Source organism: Lethenteron reissneri, chromosome 16, assembly GCF_015708825.2.
Source record: "Lethenteron reissneri isolate LAM-NWPU_2019-01 chromosome 16, ASM1570882v1, whole genome shotgun sequence".
NCBI lineage: Eukaryota > Metazoa > Chordata > Hyperoartia > Petromyzontiformes > Petromyzontidae > Lethenteron > Lethenteron reissneri.
Window position 1 is genome coordinate 6,351,813 of NC_083794.1, and position 22,071 is coordinate 6,373,883.

The window sequence follows — 22,071 nt, forward strand, 5'->3', positions numbered from 1 at the left end:
ATTTCACACCTGATGATGATTGCTTGTGTTGCAGTCGAAACGTCGTGAGAATTTGTTTTATATTTATATTATTTTATTATTTCCCTTCTACGTGACTTTACCGAAAGAACCAAGAATACACTTCCTTTTGTAATCCCTGCATTTTTTTAAGTACACGCATATTAATACCGTACGTGAAGATGGTTTAACTGGCTTGAATGGAATTGCTTTATTGTACAGTACTTTTTTAAAATAATTTTTTGGGGGGGGGAGGCGGCATCAAATACCCTTTTTACATATTAGCAACGTGTCATACTGTTGTTGTTTTTAAACATATAAAAATGTCCGTGCATTGTCCGATGATATTACGAGTGCGTGCGAAGTGTTTCCTTGCACACCAATAAAAGCACACACACAGGGGCTTTCTGCTCCACAAGAGTGATTGTAACGTGAAACCTTTATAGCGCGTCCGCCGCGCGATCACGTGCAGCAGCAGCAGCAACAACATTCATCTTAGCCGCGGACAATCTCGGTGGGTTGCAACTTCAAAAGCGAAAAGCGAAGCAGGGAAAACAAACAAACAAACCATGACCACGTGTCGGATACATTCATTCACCGCAATTACCGTCACGAATCATCCGTAAGGAACTGGCCCGGCCCATCGGGTTTTGGGGAACATTTGAAAACTTTGAAGCAAACGCTGCCAATTACCGAACATCGATTGGGTTTACTTGGACGTGCGCGCGTTGTGAAATAGCGCGCGCCAGATGTTTTCGGTGCTGACTACAGACAATTTAGCTCCGTGCCATTCAACGCAGTGGGGTCTGCCGTGTCTTGAGAAGGAAGCAAGCAGGGGGCAAACTGCGTCCCCAAAAGTCGCACGCGCAGGCCCACGAAATGCGCGCACACCGGTGTTTCGGAATGCCGTGGAAGACCTCGACTGCTGTGACAGCAGCTCCAGAAGATCTCCAAACCTGTCAACCCCTTATCAGTGCCCGACCATATTATTACAGACCAATTCAGACCTTATTGGTCACCCCGTGCCCCTTATAGAAAATCTCAAAACGTTCATCCGACAAGGGAGAAAAAAATGTTACTCAATTTCCCTGCACAAGAATACGGGTAAACCGTACGAGTTGACAGGTTTGGAAATCGATACAAAAATATCAATCCACACGCAAATGGGGTGGAAAACCACGTGGGTGCCAATTGAATCGGATAAGTGCCAGGCAAATCTGGCACACAAAAATGTTTTTTTACATAAACACAACGTTCTATTTACAAATTGTCGATTACAAGTTCAGTACTTCGCTGTGTAATCACGTAAATAAATTGGTAATGATTTGCCGTTCCCCACCGAACACATCGATCAAGCTGTAGGAGGGCATTGACGTTCACGCTGTCCGCGCAGAAGATCACAGAGAGCAAGCGTTGTTGTAACAGATGGAGGAGAGAAACAATGTCGAACAAAGCAGTTGTAGGGTAACACTTTTTCATTCATGTAAACACGACCGAATGGAGGGGGGCTGCCACACAAAGCAGTTTACAACTTCAACACACCGGTCCGTAGGCGCCCGAACACGTCGACATTTGCAACGTCTTAAAAGAGTAACAATCCCTTGCCATCTTCCGCACTGGCCATTCCATTGCTGACGTCCTAACAACAATTTAACAGCAGCCCAGTTGACGTTTGCTTTTTAATGTCAACATATTACACGGCGATCAACGTATAGACACCCCCACTGATTTCAAACGACCCCGGCTGGTCTCGTGCAGGACACGGTGGGGCTGGTCACAAGGCACCGTTGATGGCCTCGGCGTAAGAAGCATCATCGAATGATGTCGGCAACATCACGCCGGCTACGGTTGGACAAAGTGCATCGGGGGGACGAGTTCATGAACGATTTCATAAGTGCATCGAATTTTGTGAGAGATGTGGAGAGGCTTTGAAATTAAACGTACCGGTAGTTTTCCCCTGCAACTGATGTCTGTCTCGCCTGGCAATGCAGGAGGTCGTGGCTTAGATCCTGAACCTGACGCTGCCTTGTATATTTGGAGTTTGCGTGTCTCTCGCACCGCGGGTGCGTGGATATTTCTCCGGGTCCTCCGGTTTTTCCACTCCACATTTAGAAACGTGCGTTCAAAGTATTTGGCTGCTATGCGTTGATAAGCCGCTTCCGTTGAGCTATCATTTGTGACCAGGTCGCTTCTAAAAAAGAGCTGTGGAGGAGCGCAGTGACGCCTGACCTGGTAAGATACAAAAAGTTTCGTTTTTTCGTGGGGTATCTATAAATGGACCGTCGCTTTGCTGTACCGTTAACACCGCCGGTCGCGCCACAAATGGCGCGTGCACTTTAAACCGAACCAATCCCACTCAACATTTGTGAACAAAGTGTTGATAACGTAACACACCTTTGAGGAACGAACGAACGAACGCCGCGCTCTTGAAAAACCCAACTGCAACTTTGCTCGTGCAACAAATACAAATATTCCCGTGTTCACGAAAACAAAGCAATCGAGGGTCGTTTGAAAGCTGAAACAAAGTGCAAACTTCCGAAACGGCTTCACAGCTTGGGAGTCGAAGTGACTCTCGCTTCAAAACGCCTCCGCATCCGGCAACACTTTCGGAGCACCGCGCGACGCACACTCGCATCTCACTCAAACCGGCTCAAAAAATCTCTACCGCGGTGCCGAAACCTCTCGCACAAACAAAAACCACGTAAGCGGCAAATAATGGGGGCCTACATTCAAAATGGCATTGAGAAGCGAAGACCCCATTGAACAAGCGACCCTCTCGACCAGTTCACACTTGGATTAAAGAGCTGTGTTGGACCTAATAGAAAGACAAAGACGGCAAAAACCCGTGCGTATTGTTGGAACCAACACCCGTGCACAAAACTGGAAAACGTCACGCAACTCACTTGACCTGCTCCAACAACCAGGGCTGCCCGCAGGCTCCCGGAGGCCTGGGGCTGACGGCCCCGGGCAGAATGCCACGCGGGGAGCTCCTTTATTCAAAATCCCAGGCCCCTGATAGAGGGCCCTCTCTTGTGAGGCCCAGGGAACGTTGCCCCATGTGCCCACTCAACCCTCTCTCCGCCTGGGCGGCTCTGATAACAACAGCCATCCTGAACACGAGTTGGTGAATGTCAAGACCCGTGCAGCGGTAACACATCAAGGGTTTCTTTCTTGTTCCTTTACAAAAGAAAGACATATCCAGTCTAACTTCGACTTACCCATCTATTCCTTCATTTCCCCAACAGCATTTCAAATGACCTATTTTATCCATCTTCCTGTGTGCAATGTCTGTGTGTGTGAACGTCGCAGCGCTGGGCAGGTTTTACCATGGCGCGCTCACAACAAAAAAACTGCAATTCTTGTAAATAAATCAAACGCACCGAAACTGCCAAACAGCATGCGCACGCGCTGGGCTCCCAGTGTTCAGACACAGTATCATCAGCGCAGTGTCAGGCCACGTGCGTCTCATGCTATGGAGTGCTTGTAGCAGCGACGGTGCAAGACACAACATTTGACAGGAGCAGAGCGTGCTCGCTTAATCGCCAATCCCATTGTCGATGGCTGTAAGCGCGATAACGTTTAAAAGACTCAAGCGAGTGTTTCAGCCTCACCCGGTTTTGGAGTGTAAAGCACCGATAATGAACTAGACGTAACCCGCACAAAGATATCTTCCTCTTAGCTTTGATAATAAGTGCTAAAATGGTCGCGGAAGTGGCCGTACAGCGGTTATACCGCACTGCACTATGAACCTGGCAACCCAAGTTCAATTGTCGGTCACGACTAACATCGGTGATATTTGAATCAGTCCTGGCCCCCCTCCTTTCACCAATATGGACTCACCAAGATGAAGATGTGTGGTCATATAAACCTCATGAGTGACATGGTGTGGGGGAGGCCTTCCTCCAACAGTGCATTGACAAGGGGCTGTAGGGAACAATGGTCGGAAAGTTACAGAGGGGGGCGATGGTGTGGGGCCTGACATCTCGTCACCGGTGCTGTCTCTGCATCAGCAGCTAACTTGATGGTGGCTTAGGGGAGGTCAACACGTGGTAACGTGAACAGATCAGTGCAGTATGCCCACAACTGTGTGTGTGTATGCCAACACAACGTGGCATTTTCACAAACTACCCTTATTGTAACGGAGGTACAGCTTTTAGCTTTTATACAAACATCCATAACTGCAAGGGGGCGAGTGGAGGGTGAAAGGGAATGACCGGTTACTGATAATGATCATCTGCGCTGACAGGGCGAATTGGTTAATGGACATCATTGCAGTAGTTACACTTTGAAAGCCCCAAATAACTCCAGGCGAGTAGAAACAAAGGAGCAACGGTGAACTATCTTCTTGGTTCAGGTGAAGACGGCTGCTTGCATTGTAGCCGAAACGTCGTGAGAATTATTTTATTTTATTATGTTTTATTTTTATTATTTTATTACTTCCCTTCTACGTGACTTTACCGAAAGAACCAAGAAGATGAATCCCTGCAGTCACGAAAGCTTTAAATCGAAACGGTGAACTACTTTAGAAAAAAATGCGCGAGCAAATTTGGCCACACTACCAAACCTATGTCGGTGTACATCCATTAATAATGTACTGCGTTACTGTACTATCCGGTATGTTGGTACAGACACCATGTATCCAAACACAAAACCAACATTATAAAACAAAACATTTCAAACGTGGTTATTAACAAATGACGACAAGGACTCGGATAACAACACCGTGTTAGATGGAGAGGTAAATGAGCGATACAATAAGCTGGTGACGTACGAGCTACACACACTGAATAATTAACAAAGAAATTGCGATGAAGTTGGGACAGATAAATCAAATACAGGTGCCTCGCTCAACGAGCTGTGCGAAAAATTTGAATTTAGACCCATTTGTTCGCAAAACGAGCAAATGTTCGCGTAGCGAATCGATCGAATGCGCACCGCGTCCCGCAGCTGTTTCCCGGCTGTGCTTCCCACGTGATTCCCCATGTGGGGGGCTTCGTAATGGCACTGTAATGGGCGGGTGGGGCGGGAGGGGCGGGAGGGCTGGGGGCAGGTGGACGGGGGGCTACGCTACGGACAGGCACCCTGCACGCGCTGTGTGGTTATTCATGGGTGCTCAGTGTCACATTCGATGTTTTATTACTTTATTTCGTATTTCTCACGTTAAGAAAGTTGTTCAAGAGTGGAATGTTCTGGGGGATGAAACGTAACTCGGCTTTTAACATGGGAGTCAATGGAAAAACGGTGATCGCTTTAACGCGTTTTCGCTGAACTGGCAATTTTCGCGGAACCTATCACTCTCGTTAAGCGAGACGCGTCTGTGAAGTGCTAAATGGGCAGCACGCGACAAAAGAGCAAATGCAGGAGGCGCTACTCAAGCAGTGGACAGGAGCGATATGAAGCTGACGATAAAGTATTGTCATTTTTAAACAAAGATGACCATGCCACAAACACACACAATACTAAATGTGTTTTTAACTGCGATTCCATAGATATGCTGTGTCAGTTGTAGGCATGTAACAATTGGTAAACTTAAATCATATCTAAATTAAAAGCTGAAAAAATCTTTTCTTTAGAACTGCTTTTTGTGTTCATTTTGTTGTCCATCATGCACACCTCCGATTAGCACGATTGGGTACGTACGGTGCGAAAGAAGTTCAAGATACCTACATTACGTTCATGCTACACACATTGAAATCTTGCGTGGAAGAGCCGGTTTCATCGTATTTACACAAATTATGAAGAACAAAAAAGTTACCTTCGGCTTAATGGCATGGACGAGACCTAACGAACCTGATAAAGAACACGGGAGAGACAGTGCGGTACAAACGTACAAGCGGGATAACAGAGGAAGATTCCTAAATCGAATCGTGAAACCCTGAATCGTGACAACCTATGGAATCGCCGGCGTGCGGAGCAGGGGGTGGGGGTGGGTAAATCGTTACATGCCTAGACAGCCATGCGCCAGAGACCCACGGCGCGCTGTCCCGCCGGTGCCCGGGCCTCAGTGGAAGACCGTCTGGCGCCACCGATTGTCGTCCAGGAACGGCCACAGGCACTCGTGGATGCCCTGGCGGAACGGCGTGCGCTGCCCGACGCCCAGGCTCTCGAGCAGAGACGTGTCGAGCTGAGCGTTGTGCGGACGGGACGCCCCGGACGGAGGCTCCTCCACCTGCGGGTCGACGGGGCACGGTAGGGCTCACGGGGGCGTTCACGCGCTCACGCTCTCGCCGCTGCCAGGTGGAGCGCGCGGAGAAAAATCCGCGCCCGTATCACGGGGTGCATCGCGGTCGCCCTACCGCGCCCCGAGCTCAACTTCTATCAGAACCTCATCGATCACTTTCAATCACTTTGAGTTAAGTTGCTTCCGCAAGAAGATGCTTTTTATTCGGTCGGATTTTACACATACATGCGTGTCATTATATGAACGACAAATAAGGTTGATATTTCATCTCAGTCAACCCATGGCACCTGCGTCTGTACCGCGACCTCCTGCCAGAGGGGCGTTCCGACACTTCACGTGGCCTTAAAGTGCACGTAGCCTGGCACAAGCGCGGTGGTGACGTCACCGCCACTTAGTGGCGAATGGCGTCTGTTGTTCTATATTTAACGAAAATTAACAAGTGCGAGCACATGTTGTTTTTACAAAATCGCAATGTAATCATTCCCATTTTAGGCTATATATCAATAAAGGGGAGAATGTGCTGGATGCCCAAAGGTGTCGTGCCCGCACTAAGGCACAAGGTAAGTGAATAACACTACCACTAATAATCATCACTATGAACAGCCAGTGTATTTAATAACTATTGGCCACTGTAAGTTGCCTAGGTTACACCAGATCGATCTTGATTTGAAGCTTTCGTGACTGCAGGAATCCATACTCTTTGGTTCTTTCGGTAAAGTCACGTAGGTGAAAAAATAATAGATCACGACGTTTCGATCGCAACACAAGCAAATCGTCATCAGGTGGGGCAACCACAGACGAGAGATCTGGCGTGGCGCGAGGTTATATAGGCCACCTCGTGCCACGGCAGATCTATCGCTTACTTCAGCAGTTCTTTCTTGCTGTGGTTGTCCCACCTGATGACGATTGCTTATGTTGCGATCGAAACGTCGTGATCTATTATTTTCCTACACCAGATCAAGTTGAGGATACACACAATTCAGTGTTAAATGCCAACCTAAAGCAGCTTATCGAAGGATCCCAAGCGTAAAGGGAGATACATCCCAAGCTGTCCTACTCGGCTGCCCTTGTTATTGTGCAGCCTCAGCGCCGGTGATATTTTCTCCATACTCTCCGTTTCGACCACGTCCTTACTTGCCAGGAGACACAACACCCTCTGCGTCACGAAGAACGCGATTGGAACAGATTTTGTTTTCCCCCTCCCCCCAACAGGCACGCTCAAAGTCACGCTTCTCACCGGTCTCAGGTGGCTGCTCGGCAGATTGAAGGCATCGGCCATGGCACACGCCATCTCGTACTTAGTCATCTTTTCATTCCCCGACCAGTGGTAAATGCCCCTGATGGCGGCGGGGTCCTGCAGCAATGGGCACATAAAGCAGGAGGATCGGTCAGTTAAAGCGGCGAGGTGGCTGGCGACAATCTGTAAAAGAAAACGTTAACGGCAAAACAGGCCGTCGTACACCTGCCATCAAAATCATTGACGTAATCGCACACACACACAAGTCGAGTCAATGAGCTTAGCGTTAAAGTCTAATCATCAAAAACAAATTAAGCTTCAAACTCGTGTTGGGGACAGCCCTGGAACTCACAACCCAAGTACGTATCGACAAGATAAGAGCTCTGTGGATTTTTGTATGCACTTTCCTGCAAAGGCCAGAACAGTGGGGTCAGAACAGTGGGGTCAAAACAGTGGGGTCAGAACAGTGGGGTAGAGTCTGGCACCACCGCTATCCCCCTATCTTGTACCCTCCGCCATCCCCTGGTCACCCCACACCCCCACCCCTCCCCTTGGTCACCCCACACCCCCACCCCCAGAGGTCGCAAACGGGTTTTGATTCCTTACCCGTACCCGGCCGCACCAGGGTCGCAAACGACTACCCGTACCCGTACCCGGCCGGGTACGGGTAGCCGGGTATCGGGTAGGGTACGGGTATCGGGTACCCGGTTGCGACCTCTGCCCACCCCCACCGAAGCGACGTCACCAGCACCTGCAGGTGCAGCTCGGTCAGCTGGCGGCACACGAGGGCGACGTCGCGCGTGTGCGTCGGGTAGCGCTGCTGCCAGTGCTCCAAGTCGGCCGACTTGTTGGCGTGCTGCACGCGGTCGAACATCACGGACACGGCGCTCTCCGCCAGGGTCTCGACGGCGCCGTACAGCACCGGCACGCGCAGCACCGCCGCGGCTGCCGTGTGCACGCACGCATACACGCACGCACGCACACACGCACGCACACACGCACGCACGCGCACACGCGCACACACGCACGCACGGACACACGCACGCATGCACGCACGCGCACACGCGCACACGCACGCACGCACGCACGCACACACGCACACACGCACGCACACACGCACGCACGCACGCACACACGCACGCAGGGCATTCAATTAATCGTTGCAAATCTGGGTCCCTTATCGATTGAATAAATTTCGATTTAAAGCTTTCGTGACTGCAGGGATTCATCTTCTTGGTTCTTTCGGTAACGTCACATAGAATGGAAATAATAAAATAATAAAACGTAATAAAATACAATTGTCACGACGTTTCGGCTGCTTGCGTTGTGGCCGAAACGTCGTGAGAATTGTATTTTATTATGTTTTATTTTTATTCTTTTACCGAAAGAACCAAGAAGATTCAATAATTGTTCGGCTTGATTGTATTGTCCGTTTCCATTGCGTCGTCTGTTTTTCTTGTTCGTTCTCATGCTCGCACTGTCTCGTGTCAAGTCTCCTTTGTTTCGTCTTCCTTATTTGTACTTTCTTTCATTCCGTACCCTCAGTTACATCCGCTTCATCTCTAGAATCTGTGCAAATTGTACTGCGTGTACTGTTCGTCGTAACAGCACCTTTGAGACGTATTGCAAGCACGTTCTCGTTTGTTCTGTACGTCTCGTTTGTTTTGTACGTCTCGTTTGTTAGTTGTGTCTTTAAGGACCCTGTCGTCGTTCTCTGCAATGTTGACGTTCTTGTCTTTTGTTTAATGTCGTTGTTGTGCTCACGCAGCACCACGGATCAAACTCGTACAATGGTCGGGCAACTGGCTAAATGGAACCATCTGTGTAGCAAATCAAATAAACTCAAGCTCTATTGTCTAACTCATTATTTCTGTGCATTTTTTAAAATAAACATTAACCTCAAGAAACTTTGCATCACATACACAAAAACCCTAATTATTGTTGCACGCAACATTCCATGCGAATTATAAAAGATGCAATGGCCAAGTAATTATTTATATATTTTAATCTTTTCCCCACATTTTTTCTCTCGATAAAGTTATCGGTCATCAAGTCACGGGGCGAAGAACCCCCTGGGACCTCTCGCACAGCGGTGGAGACCTCCATCGACCCCTGGAAGTGACCATCACAGAGCTGCCACCACCGAGATCCCTTCCGATCCATGCCTGTTCAATCGCCGCTGAATCTCTCAACAACTAAGCGAGTGGGGGGCTGCGTGGAGCCACGGGGAAGGGGAGGGATACGTGTGGAGGTGGAGGGGGGGGGGCGGGATAGAGTTCATGCGTGGTGGGGGGGGGGGTACACACACCGGGGTGTTCGCGCAGCGTCGCCTGCTCGCCCTCCAGCTTGCTGCGCCCGTACGCGCTGAGCGGCCGTGGCTCGGCGCTCTCGCTGTAGGGGGGGCTGCTGCCGTCGAACACGTAGTCCGTGCTGATGTAGATCAGGAAGCCGCCTACCTGGGCTGCACGTTAACGAGACGGGGTGCGGGAGGGGGTGGAGACGTTAGTGTTATCGGTGACACGACGGAGCGTGAAGGAGGTGACTGCCACGGTGGCTAGGAGATGTTGACGACCTCGCCTGGTGTGCAGGAGGTCGTGGGTTCGATCCCGACCTTGACGCCTGCTGCTGTATATTTGGAGTTTGTGTCTCTCTCTCTCATCATCACGGTGGCTAGGAGATGTTGACGACCTCGCCTGGTGTGCAGGAGGTCGTGGGTTCGATCCCGACCTTGACGCCTGCTGTATATTTGGAGTTTGTGTCTCTCTCTCTCATCATCACGGTGGCTAGGAGATGTTGACGACCTCGCCTGGTGTGCAGGAGGTCGTGGGTTCGATCCCGACCTTGACGCCTGCTGTATATTTGGAGTTTGCGTCTCTCTCTCTCATCATCATCACGGTGGCTAGGAGATATTAACTACCTCGCCTGGTATGCAGGAGGTCGTAGGTTCGATCCCAACCCTGACGCCTGCTGTATACACTATTTGGAGTTTACGGTGTCTCTCCCCCCGTGGTCGCCTGGATTTTTTTCCGGGTCCTCCGGTTTTTCCCTCCACATTTAGAATCAACGTCACGCGTTTAGAGTATTTGGTTGCTATAAATTCCCCCGCGGTGATACGCCACTTCGTTGAGCTACCATTTGTTATAGCCAGGTCGCTTCTCAGTGGGGCCTTGCCTGGTAAAATAAAAGACAGTTTTAGCTTATAGGGTGGGTGGGTGGGTGGGGTAGGGGTGCGGTGAGAAGAGTCTCGTGGGTGAACGTCACACCGGTCTCCCGCGCGAGCGTGGCGGACGCGACCACGTTGAGGAGGTGAGCGGAATGCGGCTCGTTCTCCACCACGTCCGGCCTGCGCTCCGCCGCGCAGTGGACGACCACGTGAGGCTGCCGCGCACACACACACACGAGCACGCGCGCGTACGTATCATCATCATCATCATCACCATCACCCTCGGACATGATCCATCCACTGCTGGATGAAGGCGAATCGCCAACCCTCACCGTCGAGTGATGCGACAATGCACCTTGCTCCTGCGCGTGAGCGGACCTCGTCGTTTCATCTCCGCGGTGGGCGACCTCTCGGGCGTGTTTCCCTCCTTTAGCTGCCACTCCATCGTCGGTCTCGACCATCGGTCTTCGTCCCTTCTAATGCCCTTCCCTGGCCCCCTTAATTTTTTTTAACAGTTAATGTGACGTCTCCCGCTTGCCGTATTCCCACCACCCTGCCAGCTTGCAGCCGAGCATGCGGAGTGTCTCACAGCACAAAATAGGATCCGCACGATCGGCTTTAGGCCAGCGTTTAAAGTGCTGGCTTACAGGTGTGCACCTCCAAGCCTGGTTGACTGATGCTCCTATGCACACTGATTAAATCAAATAACTTTCTTCCCGTAGTTAAGTTCCTTCTTTATCACTACCAGTGATACCTTCACTAATGGTACAAGCTCATTCTACCACAATGTTTACTCCCATTGATTCTGTGTTAATCCATCATATCGTAGGAGAAAAAAAATCCCTTTTTCCTTACATTCCTCGACTTTGTAACTCCATCCAATCACCTATTTTCCCAAATTCCTATGACTTCGCTCAATTCAAGAAACACGGTACGGTAATTTGTATCTGCTTACCTATAACCGAGGGGCAGAGGTCGCAACCGGGTACCTGATACCCGTACCCTACCCGATACCCGGCTACCCGTACCCGGCCGGGTACGGGTACGGGTACCCGTTTGCGACCCTGGTGCGGCCGGGTACGGGTAGACCGTGAGTCACTGGTGAGTAACTGTTTGTCACTCATTTCCCAACGTCTTGTCTCTTCTTACAATTCAAGTTCCTAGAATCAACCCACCCACGCCTGCAACATGGCTTCATCCCAGAGGTCGCAATCAGGTACCCGATACCCGTACCCTACCCGTACCCGGCCGGGTGCGGATAGGGTACGGGTACGGCCGGGTACGGGTACCCGTTTTCGACCCTGGTGCGGCCGGGTACGGGTAAGGAATCAAAACCCATTTGCGACCTCTGCCGAGGGGGTATGGTGCGGCGGTGGCGCAGTGGACAGTGGACTACGACGTGAACCCAGCAACCCAACGTCCATCCTTGGCCAGGGCCAACATCAACATGGCGAGGGAAAGCTGGCCAGGCCCACTGGGCTCGCCCCTTCACAGCAACCCACACTCTGCCCAGCATGGCAACGTGCGGACAAAACAAATCCCATGACCAACACAGTACGGGGAGGCCTTCCATCCATTACAGGCAAACAATACGGCTGAATATTATGATGATATACAGCCGTTTGAGATGTTAACTACCTCGCCTAGTATACAGGAGGTCGTGGGTTCGATCCCGACCGTGACACCTGCTGTTTATTTGGTGTTTGAGTGTCTCTCTTTCTGGTTGCGGAGATTTTTCTCCCTCCGGTTTTTGAATCAACATGCATAGAAAATATGTTGCGATATATTTCCACGCAATGAGCCACTTCATTGAGCTATCATTTGTGATAGTGTATAAATAATGATCATATAGCTCAATGGGCATTTCCTAGTACAACATATAATAGTAGTATCGTATTAATAACTATTATTATTGAACTGTCATTACTATCACAGCATTCGTTTGCTAGCCGCTTTATAAATTTAACACGTAGGTTTTCGCGAGCAATATTATTCATAATAAGAGTTCATTGTAATTATCAGCAAAACGTCGTACTCAAATTGTAAACGTTGTGGGTTAACTCTCCAACACAATGGTGTGCTGAAGTAGTAACTAATTGCCATAATTTGTTTACTTGACAAACCTTACATTTTGACTTTGATACCCCCCCCCCGATCACCTACACATTCCACAAGTAGTGACTAATCCCATATCTGCATTTTCCATAAATATGCTAAATCCCTCTGTTGATATGCAAATTCCTTTGTCAAGGCGCCCTCCTCCTCTAACCCAGCTTAAATATACGCTGCCAAGCTTGGTGGTGTTCATTCAGACGCTGTCTTTCCGACAGACCTGTTCTTCACCTGAGGACGGCTGCTTGCGTTGTGGCCGAAACGTCGTGAGAATTGTATTTTATTATGTTTTATTTCTATTAATTTATTATTTCCCTTCTACGTGACTTTACCGAAAGAACCAAGAAGTTGACAAACCTTACTAATCGGTTGTATCGGGTGGTGCTGGGTTAGCGACACATTTATATTTACGCCATCCAACCCAAAATAACTTCCATTAAGAATAACCACTTTGCGTCACGGCCCTTTTGGATTCGGTGCTCGGCAACCGTGCGGCGACGGACCTTGAAGTCCTGGACGAGGTTGCGCACCGCCGCGTCGTCGCACAGGTCCAACGGGAGGTGGTGCGGGCGAGCCCGGCGTAGCCCCGTGCCCAGCGGCAGCCAGCCGTTGTTGAGGAACTCCTGGTGGACGGCGCGGCCCAGCATGCCCGTGGCGCCCGTCACCAGCACGCGCCGCTCACGCACGCTCTCCTCCCCCTGCCGGGACGGACACACGCACACGCACACGTACGCGCGCGGTCGTGCGTCGCTCCGGACGTCAGCTGCTAAGCCGGACAGAGCTTTGTCCTCAGATCAGTGCCCCGTCAGGAATAGTCAGGTGTGGGGCTGCGAGGAATGAAGGATGCCACTAAGCAGTTGGAGGCAGTGACTTGCTTGCCATTTTCTCTATTTTGCACTCCGATAATTTTTTGTTGTTGTAACTTTCTTGTTGTTGTTGTTTGACTTGCATCCCACTGGGATTTTTGCACACAGCGTTGGTGTACGGTGTTTTTTCTGCAATATTTTGCTGTCTTTTCTTGAAGATTCTGTTTGCACTTAGTCACATATTCACTTTAAGATGTTTTTTGTTCATGTTTTTGTTTTTTGTTTGTTGCGGTTGCACCCGATTCAAGAGCCAAATGGCTCACAGGGCTATACCTAATAAATGAATTTGAACTTGAACTTGAACCCGCCGATGCTGAACATCTGTAAAGAAGAGCTTCGGAGCTTATCAGATAGTCTAAATAAAGATTTTGATCCTCATGTACCTGCGCTGGGTTCCTCAGCTGTTGTTGTCCAGCGGGTCACGTAGTAAATCTAACGCTTGCTGGCAGGGCATGCTTTTGACTAGCTATCCAACAAAGATGGTCACCACATCGCGCGCCACTGGAGCTATGCACAACAAACATATAGATTGAAAACTCATTTCTTTAAGAGTGCCTTTTTGTGTTTAGTTTGTTGTCCTTCCCCCGCACCTCCGATAATCACTGCCGGCTACGTATGGTGCGAAGGAAGATTAACATACACATGCGATGTCGCGAAATATCTTCACATCGTAGTGTCAAGTGTACAGAACATTATGATTTAAATGGTGTTGTGACATCACCACGTCTTCATACGTCACTGCTAATCTGTTACCTCCTGTCTCCAGGAGCCCGGGTGCAAAAAAATTGTGTAAAACCTATCAGGCAGTGAATTGCATCGGCTCCGAAAATATGCACGGAGTGAAATTCTCAGTGTCTGTGCAAATTTGAACACTCGTCAGTGGTTGCTATGGATTACATCATCACTCCCGTTACACCAGCCAATCAGCTGCCAGGAAAACAATCCTCACGCAACATGGCGACCGTGTTGCATCAGGACTTGCGCAACATGGCTGCCGTGACGTCATCGCTCCATGAGCTTAAGGTGACCTAAGTCGCATATTTATATTATTCATGTAATTTAAACTCGAGTGTAATTTTGCGTGCAATGATTTGTGCAAAGCGTGTGAGAGGGCATCTATGTCACTGTTTGAGTGTGTTACTTTGAGTGGGAATGTCTTTATGTGTGACAGTGGTTTTTGTGTTTTCTTATTATTTATGTACTAGCCTTGATAGGTGCTCGCTAACAGTATTTTGAAAGGCTATATGGAGGATCTGTTTAGTTTATTTGTGACAGTGCGTGTTCGTGTGGGGCGAGTATTTGTATTCGATTGTGCATGTGTGTGTTTGTGCTTTGAGTGTATAGGTGTGTATTTGTAATAGTATGTGGATGTATGGCTGTACCTCTGTATGTGTATTTGTTAAAGTGTGTGCAGAGCAGTAGCGTCGCAGTTAGCACGCTATGCCAAGAACCCAGCGACTGGAGTTCGATTCCCACTCGCAGCCAACACCAGTGACTATCTGAACCGGTCCTGGGCCTCCCCTAGGTAGGCTCAGCCTCAAATGAGTACCTGGTGCAGTGTGTAGAAAACATTGCCACTGGGGAGACAAGGATGGTCAGGCGTGGTGTTGGACATTCACCCCCTCATGTATCATGTCGGCCTTATTAGATCCTCGCTAACAGCATTTGCCCCAACAGTCTGTTCAGGCTATACGGGAGATCTTTGTCTTTGGACGTGAGTGATGGCTGACTCACTGGTCTCATGGAAATGTATGCAATCCTCTTGCGTAATTCTCGTAGGGACTAGGAAATTGGGACGAATCTTTGGTTACATATTTGATAGAATTGTGTAAGACGTCCAGGTCGTCTCTCATCTCTCTTATTTATCTTTTGATTTTATGAATGTCTATCCCTTAAGGTCTCAGTGAGCCGTAACTCTCGGCATATCATAGCTTCGTGGGGGGGGGGAGGTACTCCTACAACCTTTTTGAGCCAGATATGGCCCATGACAGCTGGCTGAAGAACTCTGCATTGTTGCTTTGTGTTGATCAAACGAAAAAATTCCAAGTGGTTTTATGCCCAACTCTTGTACAAAGCCAAGCGGTGGGACCTCCTTATTCGTATCCTGGGGAAGAGACAACTGACATGAAAATTACTGCTGACGTTTTATTGACTCTGAAGGTTTAAAAGGCTGCCCTCTCACCCCAGAGTGGAATTTGTACTCGCAACAATACGATTGTGAGTGCACGGCCATTCCACATTCTCTTCACAGGCACACACATTTATCAAGATCGCGCACGCAATGCCGTAGACACCACGACACACGCCGATTGTTCTTCCTTCTGCCAGATCCTAACAACGTTTGCCCTGTCTTAGTTCTGCTTTTAAATGTCTTATTACTTACAAACCGGACGTATGAGTCACTGCAATGCCAGTCTCAGTAACCTCACAACCACCTCCATATCCTGTGCGCGTGCCCCACCCGTCACAACCTGCTTCCTGAACACGTCCACGATTCATCTTCTTGGTTCTTTCGGTAAAGTCACGTAGAAGGGAAGTAATAAAATAATAAAAATAAAACATAATAAAAAATAATTCTCACGACGTTTCGGCCACAACGCAAGCAGCCGTCCTCAGGTGACGCTGTCTCCCCGACAGACCTGGTTTTCACCTGAGGACGGCTGCTTGCGTTGTGGCCGAACCGTCTTGAGAATTATTTTTTATTATGTTTTATTTTTATTATTTTATTACTTCCCTTCTACGTGACTTTACCGAAAGAACCAAGAAGATGAATCCCTGCAGTCAAGAAAGCTTTAAATCGAAACGTCCATGATTATTTCATGTCACGTTCAAGTATGGACTTTCAAGTGGCTTACCAAACCATACCCATGCCATGAAATACATCGCATGCTCAGCCAGCATTGCACGTGTATTCGACAGGCAGATGTCTCGCTTGCAATGGGTCGGCTTCTCTTGAGCTACACAAGAGTCTGTAGCAACACAAACTTTACTTCTGCCTCGAACACCCCCGTGTTCTGCCAACACTAGAGGTGACAACTAAACGTACACAACTGTAAACGTTTTACACCACCGATATGATACAAACAGGAACACCTGTACTCATACCTGTCAACCCCTTATCAGTGCTACTTATTACAGACCAATTTAGACCTTATTGGTCACGCCGTGCCACTTATAAATCTCAACGTTAATTCTACAAAGTCCCATTACAAGGGAGACACACAAAGAGAGGGCATTCTTTTACCCGTATTGAAAACTCAACTTCCCTGTACAACGAATACGATTACGAAGTAAACCGTATGGGCTAACAGTTGTGTCCTGTGCAATTATCGCAATGACAACGAAAGCTAACCGTTAAATAATACAACATGCGGTCAATTATAACGTGATGTATAGAATAGTAAATGCAATAAAATACACTCTTAAACTTCACGTAGAGGTGATATCCTATTTAGGTTTTTTTTTTAAACGTATCGATGTTAAAATATGAGCAGTAACATAAACACGTGTTACTGAACACAGTGAAGACATCGTATTCACCCCGAACACGATGAACATCAACTCACAGTGACCCAACAGGATCGTGAATTCATAACAGCCAGCAAAAAAATCATCTATTTATGGGACGTCAAATGCTTTAAATTTTGTCCATTAAGCACGGTGGGCTACCTACAATGCGGAAAAATCCCAACACACACGGACACATTTGGCAAAAGCCGAACGCACGACATATACAGTATTCATATATGAATGAATAATAATTCAACTTTATAACCATTCAAGCTGCGCTGTGTGAAGATATTGTGCCAGTTACAAACAGCACTGTTAGTCGTGTCAATTAGGAGGGCGTGGAAGCGTCTTGTAACTGAACCCAACACGGAAAACGTCAAATCACCCACAGCAAGCGGACAAGCTGCGGCATCTAAAACATTAATCCCGAGTATGGCCAGCATTTAGTAACGAATTGCGTTGAATTAAGAGTTACACGGCGTTAAATATCGTGGGGGGCACGATTGCGGGCGTGCACTGCAAGGCAAAGCCAACGAATCTCCCTGCGTAGCATGAACAGGCTGTCTGGGGCAAGTGTCGTTAGCTACAAGCCTCACCTGGTACACACTCTGTGCTACAAGCCTCACCTTGACTCTGTGCTACAAACCTCACCTGGTACAGACTCTGTGCCACAAGCCTCACCTGGTACAGACTCTGTGTTACAAACCTCACCTGGTACAGACTCTGTACCACAAGCCTCACCTGGTACAGACTCTGTACCACAAGCCTCACCTTGTACACAGACTCTGTGCCACAAACCTCACCTGGTACAGACTCTGTGCTACAAACCTCACCTGGCCCACACTCTGTGCCACACGCCTCACCTGGTACACACTCTGTGCCACAAGCCTCACCTAGCACACACTCTGTGCTACAAGCCTCACCTGGTACACACTCTGTGCCACAAGCCTCACCTGGTACACACTCTGTGTTACAAGCCTCACCTGGTACAGAGTCTGTGCCACAAGCCTCACCTGGTACAGACTCTGTGCCACAAGCCTCACCTGGTACAGACTCTGTGCTACAAACCTCACCTGGTACAGACTCTGTGCTACAAACCTCACCTGGTACAGACTCTGTACCACAAACCTCACCTGGTACAGACTCTGTGCCACAAGCCTCACCTGGTACAGACTCTGTGCCACAAGCCTCACCTGGTACAGACTCTGTGCCACAAGCCTCACCTTGACTCTGTGCCACAAGCCTCACCTGGTACAGACTCTGTGCTACAAGCCTCACCTGGTACAGACTCTGTGCCACAAGCCTCACCTGGTACAGACTCTGTGCCACAAGCCTCACCTGGTACAGACTCTGTGCCACAAACCTCACCTGGTACAGACTCTGTGCCACAAGCCTCACCTTGACTCTGTGCCACAAGCCTCACCTGGTACAGACTCTGTGCTACAAGCCTCACCTGGTACAGACTCTGTGCCACAAGCCTCACCTGGTACAGACTCTGTGCCACAAGCCTCACCTGATACAGACTCTGTGCCACAAACCTCACCTGGTACAGACTCTGTGCTACAAGCCTCACCTGGTACACACTCTGTGCCACAAGCCTCACCTGGTACACACTCTGTGCTACAAGCCTCACCTGGTACAGACTCTGTGCCACAAGCCTCACCTGGTACACACTCTGTGCCACAAGCCTCACCTGGTACACACTCTGTGCCACAAACCTCACCTGGTACACACTCTGTGCCACAAACCTCACCTGGTACACACTCTGTGCCACAAGTCTCACCTGGTACAGACTCTGTGCTACAAACCTCACCTGGTACAGACTCTGTGCTACAAGCCTCACCTGGTACAGACTCTGTGCCACAAGTCTCACCTGGTACAGACTCTGTGCCACAAGCCTCACCTTGACTCTGTGCCACAAGCCTCACCTGGTACAGACTCTGTGCTACAAGCCTCACCTGGTACAGACTCTGTGCCACAAGCCTCACCTGGTACAGACTCTGTGCCACAAGCCTCACCTGGTACAGACTCTGTGCCACAAACCTCACCTGGTACAGACTCTGTGCCACAAGCCTCACCTTGACTCTGTGCCACAAGCCTCACCTGGTACAGACTCTGTGCTACAAGCCTCACCTGGTACAGACTCTGTGCCACAAGCCTCACCTGGTACAGACTCTGTGCCACAAGCCTCACCTGATACAGACTCTGTGCCACAAACCTCACCTGGTACAGACTCTGTGCTACAAGCCTCACCTGGTACACACTCTGTGCCACAAGCCTCACCTGGTACACACTCTGTGCTACAAGCCTCACCTGGTACAGACTCTGTGCCACAAGCCTCACCTGGTACACACTCTGTGCCACAAGCCTCACCTGGTACACACTCTGTGCCACAAACCTCACCTGGTACACACTCTGTGCCACAAACCTCACCTGGTACACACTCTGTGCCACAAGTCTCACCTGGTACAGACTCTGTGCTACAAACCTCACCTGGTACAGACTCTGTGCTACAAGCCTCACCTGGTACAGACTCTGTGCCACAAGTCTCACCTGGTACAGACTCTGTGCTACAAACCTCACCTGGTACACACTCTGTGCTACAAACCTCACCTGGTACACACTCTGTGCTACAAACCTCACCTGGTACAGACTCTGTGTTACAAGCCTCACCTGGTACAGACTCTGTGTTACAAGTCTCACCTGGTACAGAGTCTGTGCTACAAGTCTCACCTGGTACAGACTCTGTGCCACAAGCCTCACCTGGTACACACTCTGTGCTACAAACCTCACCTGGTACACACTCTGTGCTACAAGTCTCACCTGGTACACACTCTGTGCTACAAGCCTCACCTGGTACACACTCTGTGCCACAAGCCTCACCTGGTACACACTCTGTGCTACAAACCTCACCTGGTACACACTCTGTGCTACAAGTCTCACCTGGTACACACTCTGTGCTACAAGCCTCACCTGGTACACACTCTGTGCTACAAGCCTCACCTGGTACAGACTCTGTGCCACAAGCCTCATCTGGTACACACTCTGTTACAAACCTCACCTGGTACACACTCTGTGCCACAAGCCTCACCTGGTACAGACTCTGTGCCACAAGCCTCACCTGGTACACACTCTGTGCTACAAACCTCACCTGGTACAGACTCTGTGCCACAAGCCTCACCTGGTACAGACTCTGTGCCACAAGCCTCACCTGGTACAGACTCTGTGCTACAAACCTCACCTGGTACACACTCTGTGCTACAAACCTCACCTGGTACAGACTCTGTGCTACAAGCCTCACCTGGTACACACTCTGTGCTACAAGCCTCACCTGGTACACACTCTGTGCTACAAGCCTCATCTGGTACACACTCTGTGCTACAAGCCTCATCTGGTACACACTCTGTGCTACACGCCTCACCTGGTACAGACTCTGTGCTACAAGCCTCACCTGGTACACACTCTGTGCTACAAGTCTCACCTGGTACACACTCTGTGCTACAAGCCTCACCTTGACTCTGTGCTACAAGCCTCACCTGGTACACACTCTGTGCCACAAGCCTCACCTGGTACACACTCTGTGCTACAAGTCTCACCTGGTACACACTCTGTGCTACAAGCCTCACCTGGTACAGACTCTGTGCCACAACCCTCACCTGGTACACACTCTGTGCTACAAGCCTCACCTAGTACACACTCTGTGCCACAAGCCTCACCTGGTACAGACTCTGTGCTACAAGTCTCACCTGGTACACACTCTGTGTTACAAGCCTCACCTGGTACAGACTCTGTGCTACAAGCCTCACCTTGCATAGTTCAACGTGACCGGGGCTGTAGCGAATGTTGAGGCCTCTCTCCAGCCCGTACGACTGCATCTCTCTTTCTCTCCGCGTGCGTGTGATGGTTTAGATAACAAGGACTCTTAATCTTTTCCACCACCACGGTTTTAAAAATGTAAATTTAAACCCGAAAACGTTGCCTCGATCGCGACAACAACAAACAACAACAGCCCGTGGTGGTGGTGGTGTGGTGGTGGTATGGGTGGCGTTCAATTTCCATAGACCGCTTCGGCCGCGCGCGACTCTGATTGGTCCGCCGCGAGTGCCTCGCGCGATGATCGCGCTTCCCGATTGGCTGACGCGCGAGCGCGGGGACCAATCGGAGAGCCGCTGAGCGTGCGGGTGCCTTGTGCGTTGTACGGAATGCAAACGGGGCAGTGGTAACCCGGAAGTGAACGATGTTGACGTTTTGAGGTCCTTTAAACGTCAAACGCTGCACTGGGTAATGGAGAGAGAGAGGCTTTTAAAAATATATACAAATAAATGTTTATGTTGGACAGGATGTTATATTTAAAATATGTGCGGTAACTTATGGGTGCCTATGGATTTTTAAAAATATTTTGGATAAAAAAAATGTTTTTTTTGTGTTTGTGCCGTACTGTTTGTGCATTGTCATAAGTGTTTGTGATGGATTATTGGGTGTCTATGCCAAGCGTAGTTTGTTTATTCTGACTTTCGTACGCATAGCCGTAGTGATCATAGCTGTCGTGATTATAACTGTAGTGATCACAGTTGTAGTGATCGTAGCTGTCAACCTACACGATCTACCCGTATTCTTGTAGAGGGAAATGTAGTTTCCAAGTCCATACGGCGTGTAGCCGTTTCAATACGGGCAAAAAATATCTATATCACGACCCACGGTGGACACGACCCACAGTGGTGTCTGGCGGTGTTGGTGGTGGTGGTGACGGTGGTGGTGGTGGCGGTGGTGTTGGTGGTGGTGGTGATGGTGGTGATGGTGGTGACGGTGGTGTCTGGCGGTGTTGATGGTGGTAGTGACGGTGGTGGTGGTGACGGCGGTGGTGGTTGGTGTTGGTGGTGGTGATGGTGGTGGTTGGTGGTGACGGTGGTGGTGTTGGTGGTGATGGTGGTGGCGACGGTGGTGGTGTTGGTGATGGTGGTGGTGTTGGTGGTGGTGACGGTGGTGGTGGTGTTGGTGGTGATGG

At 49.5% G+C, this 22,071-nt stretch overlaps 2 protein-coding genes across 4 annotated transcripts in view; one reads left to right on the top strand and one right to left on the bottom strand.

The window, feature by feature from the left end:
• The window catches only part of LOC133342887 (UDP-N-acetylglucosamine transferase subunit ALG13 homolog), a 98,664-nt gene that overhangs the window by 61,623 nt on the left and 14,970 nt on the right, over positions 1-22,071 (top strand). The window contains exon 1 of one of the 3 annotated variants that reach the window (XM_061552251.1): positions 21,296-21,347. The exons of 1 other annotated variant lie outside the window; for it this stretch is intronic. The gene's annotated coding sequence lies outside the window, so the exon portion shown is untranslated. Of the gene's footprint in view, positions 1-21,295; positions 21,348-22,071 lie in introns of those variants that run through there. One more of the 3 variants, XM_061552252.1, reaches the window with a different exon arrangement.
• On the bottom strand, positions 275-21,113 carry LOC133342881 (methionine adenosyltransferase 2 subunit beta-like). The gene is made up of 7 exons (XM_061552243.1): positions 20,873-21,113; positions 13,194-13,388; positions 10,679-10,793; positions 9,724-9,876; positions 8,167-8,360; positions 7,416-7,532; positions 275-6,166 (listed from the first exon to the last, which is right to left on the bottom strand). The coding sequence occupies exons 1-7, from the start codon at positions 20,939-20,941 to the stop codon at positions 5,999-6,001; spliced, it is 1,011 nt and encodes a 336-aa protein (XP_061408227.1). The 5' UTR covers positions 20,942-21,113; the 3' UTR covers positions 275-5,998.